Source organism: Rhinolophus hipposideros (genome assembly GCF_964194185.1).
Source record: "Rhinolophus hipposideros genome assembly, chromosome: 22".
Classification (NCBI taxonomy): domain Eukaryota; kingdom Metazoa; phylum Chordata; class Mammalia; order Chiroptera; family Rhinolophidae; genus Rhinolophus; species Rhinolophus hipposideros.
Genome location: NC_138068.1, coordinates 40,454,920 through 40,461,637, shown reverse-complemented (window position 1 = coordinate 40,461,637; position 6,718 = coordinate 40,454,920). Strand labels below are relative to the sequence as shown.

General features: G+C 56.5%; 1 protein-coding gene across 1 annotated transcript; it reads right to left on the bottom strand.

The window, feature by feature from the left end:
- Positions 1 to 1,653: 1,653 nt before the first annotated feature.
- On the bottom strand, positions 1,654 to 3,470 carry INSM1 (INSM transcriptional repressor 1). Its single transcript, XM_081034462.1, has one exon. It carries the CDS (start codon positions 3,328 to 3,330, stop codon positions 1,804 to 1,806), a length of 1,527 nt encoding a protein of 508 aa, XP_080890588.1. The 5' UTR covers positions 3,331 to 3,470; the 3' UTR covers positions 1,654 to 1,803.
- Positions 3,471 to 6,718: the final 3,248 nt, after the last annotated feature.

Sequence of the window (6,718 nt, the reverse complement as noted above, 5' to 3'; positions counted from 1 at the left end):
ACAAAACGGAAAACATTGTAATTACCTGCTATTAAATTTAATACCTCCAAACAGATGGTATTCCATTTTGGCCCCCAAATGGGTTGCTCACCTGACTGGAAAATCATTTCTGAGCCTTCACCCCAAACCCAGTTACCTAACTTCTGTTGCATCCAAATATGAATGGGTTTGCTTCTCTTACTTTGGAAATCTGGCCTTTAATCATCCTACTTTCTTCTAGTTGATACTTAAGGGTCAAAAATTAACCGTTTTATTTACTTGAAGAGTTACTGTTACACTGAGCCCCAAACTGTCAGGAAATGAAGTATCTGCTAAATTAACGCGGTGTTCTCACATCACTTTTGGTTAAAAGAATAGATTCTTGTAGACACTCACCTAGGTTTCTCTGAAAAAGATTCACACAGCTTACATTCTAACTTTACCTTCTGGTACATTCCTAAGGACCCCTAACACCCCTTCAACTACAGTTAGCTGGTTTGAGGCTACCCCCTTGAACTGCCTGAATTCAGCAGTTCAGGCTCAGCTCTAAAAATCCACAATACTAGTGATAGTGGTGGGGTTTTTTCCCTTAATGAAAAATAGAGACATTTAAGAAATTATCTGAAGCTCTATTTTAAATCCTCGTTGAAACCATGTGATGCAGAAATAAGTTCACCTTATTTTGACTTTGAAAATATTTTATTTGAATAGTAAATAGTTATACAGTTGAAACAGTTCTATTGAAGCTTTCTATAAATAGCTAACAATTAAGAAAATAATGTATGTAGAAAAGAGATTGCATTTAAAAGTAAGAGCTGTCGGTTGTACAAGGGCTTCGGGGGCCCTCCAAGCAGAATAAAATGGTAGGTTGTCTGTAATTCGCTCAGATAGGTATAAAAGTTAAAACTTTTAGCAGATCCCTTTAGAAAAAGGCTCTCTTCTAAAATGCACAGTGAAATGTCGAGAGTGGTGGGAGGAGGGAAGCACACCAAAAGAAAAACAGATCTGCAATCAAATAATATCTTAATCTTCATAATTAATATAAATAAATAAAGAATAAATAACAATTACTCATAAACCAACATATACATATAAAGGGAACTCATAGAACCCACCTCAACAAAGGCAATCAAACCAAAGTCTGTGAATTAGTGAGGCAGTTTCTACAGCATCTTCTGAAAATTCCCTTCCTTCCCCGGCCCCCCCAAAACAATCCCAAACAGACAACAGTTCAAGGCATTTGTGGCTATACTAAAGAAAACTCTTTTTTTAAGCAATTTGATTTGTTCACATACAAAAATGTAAAGCCAAACTCCAGCAGTTCACAAGCCATAATAAAGCTAATCGTGTGGGAAGTTCAATTTACAGCCTGTGAAATATAAAGGCATTTATTCCTCAAGATTCAGCCAAAACAACCCGTACGCTACGTACACAGAGAGCAGAGATTGGTAGGCGAGAGCAGACCGCATTTTTAGACCACGAATACAGCGAATACTAGCAAGGAAAACAGCTCTCCACTCCAAGGGGAAGCTTCCAACCACAAGACAAACGCGCACATCTTTTCTCCCTTGTACAGAAATAGATTGGCTCCTGTTGCGCCGAGGGGGGAAGGGGACACCACGCCAAGGGGGAGGGGTGTACAAAGGGAGTCACAACGAGAGGGCTGGGGTTACCATTACACCACACCAAGAGAAGCGGAGACAACACTTTCGCCCGGGATGGGTGTCCCCGGCGAGGACGCGGGCTCGGGGCGCGAAAGGAGCGCTCTCTTTGTGGGTCTCCAAGCGAAGGCACAGTTCGGGGGACCGGGATGGAGGGCGCAGTCTAGCAGGCCGGACGCACAGGCACCTGCAGAAGGATCACCTGTCTGTTCTCGGACGGGTGGCATTTGTTGATGTGCCGCGTGAGACCAGGTGAGCTGTAGAAGGTGGCCGGGCAGTACTTGCAGGGGAACACCTGGGCGGCGTGCAGAAGGCGCAGGTGGCGCTCCTGGGCGCCCTTGCTGGGGAACGTCTCCCCGCACACCGGGCACAGGTGGCACTCGGCGGACGCACTCAAGCCCAGCACGCCGGCCGCCTCGCCGTCGCCGGCCCCCTCCTGCGGCGCCTTCTCGTTGGGCCCCGGGTACGAGGCCAGCAGGTCCTCGGCCGGGGGCGCGGGCGGCGTGCCCTTGGCCTGCAGCGCCTGGTGGTGCGCCAGCAGGTGCTTGCGCAGATAGGCCTGGCGGCGGAACTTCTTGGCGCAGTGGTGGCACTCGTAGAGCCCGTCCTCCGAGCCCGACTCCGACACGCCGCCAGGGCTCGGCGTGTCGCGGTCGCTGCCGCCGCACGTCGCCTCCCGCGCCTCAGCCCTGGCGGCGGTTTCGGGCTCCGACGCGCGGGCGGCGGCGGGCGTGGGGCGCGGTTTGTGCCAGCGGCGGTGCGAGGCCAGGTTGGCCGGGCAGCTGAAGACCTTGGCGCACTCGGGGCAGCGGTACTCCACGCGCACGATGCGCGAGCACTTGTGCTGCGCCAGCGCGAAGGGGTCGGCGTACTCCTCCTTGCAGAGCTGGCAGATGAACTCGCCCAGCGGCCGCGCGGCGCCCCCCGCGCGGCCCCGCGGCGCCTCTACCGGGCCCTCCTTGATCTTGAGCCCCAGCACGGGAGACGTGGTGACTTCGTCCTCGAAGTGCAGCTTGCGGATGGCCTTGGGCTTCTTGGCGCCCGAGGCCTTGGCCACCTTGGCTGGAGGCTCGGAGGCGGAGGCGGGGGGCGCGGGCCGCTTGCCGGGGGGCCGCAGGGAGGCGGCGGGGGGCCCAGGGGCACCGGGGACCGGGCCGCGGGCCGCCTCGGCGCCCGCTGAGAAGGCCGTGCCCATCTTGAGCTCGGCAGGCGCGAAGAGCAGCGAGTCGCCGCCGCAGGTGCCGCCTCCACCCGCCGCGTTCACGCCGCCGCCGCCGCCGCCGCCTCCGAGCAGCGTGGGGAAGGACTCCGCCGACACCGGCGAGCCGAGATTGAAGCTGCGCTCGAAGTACTTGTGCTTCTCGTGCTCGCGGCTCACGGGCCTCGTGGGGCTGTAGAGCGGGCCTGGGTGTGCCGCCTCGGGGTTGCCGAAGTGCGCGGCCCGCGGGCCCGGGTGGGGAGGCGGCGGGCCCTGCGCACAGGCGAGCGCGGCGGCGAGCGCCACATGGGCGCGCTCGGCCGGCCGCTGCGGCAGCGGACCCGGCGCGGGGCTCGGCGCCGGGGGCTCGGCGCCGGCGGCCCCACAGCCCGGCGAGAGCAGCAGCGCGCGGTCGCCGTCCTCGCCTCCGCGGACCCGGTAGGACACGGGCGTGGACTTCTTGCTGCGCTTCACTAGGAAGCCGCGGGGCATGTTGGCGCGGCGCGAGGCCGAGGCACTGGCGAGGTCCCACCCCGCGCTGGACTGCGGCGGCCTCAGGGTTCCCGGCCCATGGCCCGGGCGCAGCGGCTGCGGGACTCGTGTGGCGCCGGCTGCGGCTCGGCTCGGCGCCCAGCACGCGCGTCCCTGTCCCCGGGCCCGGGAGCCGCTCCCTTTTAACAGGGGGAGGGGGCCATTGTTCTCGCCTCCCGCTTTCCCCGGAACCAATCAGCGCGCCCGGCTCCTTCGCCGGGTGGGTGGGAGGGCGGCGGGCAGGCAGAGAGGGGGCCGGGACTTGGGGGTCGCCCGGTAGGTGCGGCAGATGTACCTGGCGCTGGGCCCCTGAGCGCGCCCCGCTGCCGCCCCGCCCGGCGCCGCGGCCCCGCCCGCCCAGGCACACGCCCGGCCCCGCCTCCCTTCACGGTCTGCTGCTCCTCTACGGGGAGGCGCACGTGCCTGGGCTTTGTGTCTCTCCTCCGGGGGGCGCGGAGCCGCCAAATGGGCCCGTCCATCAGCACGACAATGCACGCCCCCCTCCCGCGCGGGGATTACCCGCGGGTCGCTAGCAAAATAGCAACAAAGGAGAAGAATGGTCCCAAATATGTCAGGAGGGTTCAATCCTCGAGCCGGAGCGGAGGGGAAGTGGGGAGCGCTGATTGGGTAGGGGCGGTGGTGGGCCGCAGCCGGCGCGGGGGAGATGAGAGTGCGGCCGCTGGGGTGGGAGAAGGGGGGGAGCGCAGAACTCCTCGTGGTGTTTGGGAAATAATCAAGAATCGAAAATAGCTGCAAAGCCGGGGCCGCGAGAGCCCCAGTTGGTGCTGGGGCCGGTGGTCTGCGGGACTCAGGATCCAGGCGAACACGGGGCCCTGGGGGTCCAAGGTTGGGAAGCGGATCTGGCCTTCTGGCTGCAGCCGAGGGAAATGTTTGTGTCCGCAGCCTGGACGTGCCCTGGGGCCTCGGGATGTTTTCTCTGGACTTTGAGGAGCGCTTGGCACCGCACTTCTTCAATCGCCAGCAGACGCGGCGCTAAAGGGCGGGGGGGGGGGGGCGGGGGTAGAACTGGGCTGGGTTCCAAGAGGAACTTGAATTTCTGAACTTTTTTTTTTTTTTTTAAGTTCCCGGAGGCGTAGGGATTGGCATCCTCGGAGGGGCGCGGTGCGTGCCGCTTGGAGCCTCGGCGTCGCCTAGGATTGGGTTGATTCGGGTGGAATTGAGCCTGAAACGCTAGGTCAGCCGCGTGCGCCCCAGTGAAGTTGGTTTCCGCTCTCCTTGCTCAGCCTCATGCGTTTTCATCCGTAGCCGGCATTTTGTCTGCGGGTTGACATCAGATGCTAAATCAAGGGCTCCAATCAAGGCGCTTCGGAATAAAGGGGCCGCCTGTCTGGGCGCGGGCCCCCCGGAGCCGTGCCCCCTTCACCTCTGTGAAGGAAATTAACCTCCCGCTATAGAGCGCTGGACGCGGCCAATCTGGACGCAAAAGCGACGCGTGCTGCCGGCTGGGGGGCGGGGGACGAGGGGGGGCAATCTGTCCACTGAGGCAGGCTGCGGCCTGGGAGAGAACAAGCTGCCTCCCCGCGAGCCACCAGGAAAAGACAACAGCGAAGATTCAACACCCCCCCCACACACACACACACCAGCCGCCAGGTTTGGACCCCGACCGGCCCTTTGCCTCCATCCTCTTCTTAGCCCAGCCCCGAGGAAGCACAAAAGGCAGCATCTCCGCAGACCGGGGCAGAACTCCAAGAGTGCATAGTGGCCCCGATCGCCCATCACCGGGGAACAAATAGCAAAGCCAAATAAAATGTGATATGTTGTGAGGCAAAAATGTCACTTTATTGAAAGAGAAGAAAACGGGCATTTTTCTGCAAAGCTCTGTGCAGCCAGATAGATTTTGCTGAGTTTTGCTTATGCTTAATTCCACTGAAGGTATTTCATTGTTTTCGGATTTTCCCTCTGAAAATACCCTGGCGTGGAAATTAAACAGAATTAAGTTGTAATGGGACAGTTATTAAAATTAGTTAATCAAGTTGGTTAGTCAAGGAGCAAGCTATTTGATGATTTTGTTTGTAATGTTTTTTAAACTCATAGACTGAAAAGAGAACAATACATACAATGGAATATATTTTGAAAGGTCTCATCCTTGTTTTAAAAATGCTGAGTGAAATGACTGCTAGTTCTGAAAAAAGTTAGAAATCCTAAAATAAGTTTATCTAAAATTTATAAATATGTTTCAATCTAAAAGTAACTGATGTTATTTCTTTGCTGTTTTGAGCGCTGTTCAATACTGCTGTTGAAATTAGAAGTGGGAAAGGGATTCCGGGACAGCTTTGGCCAATTTTATTTTCTAATCACGAATCCCATCTGGATTGTGGAATATAATAGGGCAGGGGCTCGGCCGGCATCCCCAACTGACTGCGGGGTATTTGGTCTTGCATGTGTAACACTACTTTCATTCGACAGATAACAGGGAGTTAGTCACCTTGTGAATTCTTTAAACATAACAACACGCATAATTGTAAAGAGGGAGCGGCGTGAGGGGGGGGAATGGCAAAACAAAACAAAACCCCTGCTTGAATGCAGCGAATTCAAAAAGGGCTCTGAATTAAGGCAAGAGAATCTATTGAACACTATTGAGTGACTGAGATTCAATGAATCCTTTTCTTTTTTATTTGTGGTTTCTAGTCTCACCAGCGAAAATGAAATCTGCTTTCAGATGGATACGTTCAAACTAAATGGGAACTTGAAAGGTACAAGTACTACAAACTAATTTCATAACCAAGGCTGGGGAAGAATTGGGCTGTACGCGCGCACGCACACACCAGCAACCTCTAAGGATGTGCACTCTTGCACCGGGTCGTGGGTTTCCGTTGTTTTCTACTTGATTTTATTTCTCGGAATCTGCGCACCTGCGAGGAGGGCTACAGGGAGTCGAGATATTTGTCTTCCTCTAGGAAGAGTAAAGCGTCGCCACGCTGCGCCCCAGCGGCCGCCCTTTGCCCACTGCGATTCCGAATAGGGGCCGCGTGGAGTTGGACTGGGGAAACACTGAACGCTGATTTGACCCCCTCCAGTGGAGCTTCACGGGAGCCCGAGAGCATGCGGATCCTGAGAAGGACCCCGAAGTGCCCCAGGTCCCAGGCGACTCCTCCCTTTCCGGTGGGGTCCTGGCCAGCGCTTTGGAAATACACGGCGGCCTCCGTCGCGTGTTGTCCTTGCAGATCGGGCTGTGGATTCTTATGACCGTTGCAGATCTGGAGGCCTCCTGCGCTCCAAGGTCTCCTTCCCGGGTATCCCAGGTTGCCATCGGGCAGTGCACTGGGGTTCACTGTGACCTCCCCGCCCCCAGCTCGAGTTCTAGCTCCAGGGAGTTTCTAGAAAGCGC

What these genes read in the sequence shown, in the direction of transcription:
- INSM1 (XM_081034462.1), bottom strand. Translation starts at nt 3,330, where the DNA reads ATGCCCCGCGGCTTCCTAGTGAAGCGCAGCAAGAAGTCCACGCCCGTG.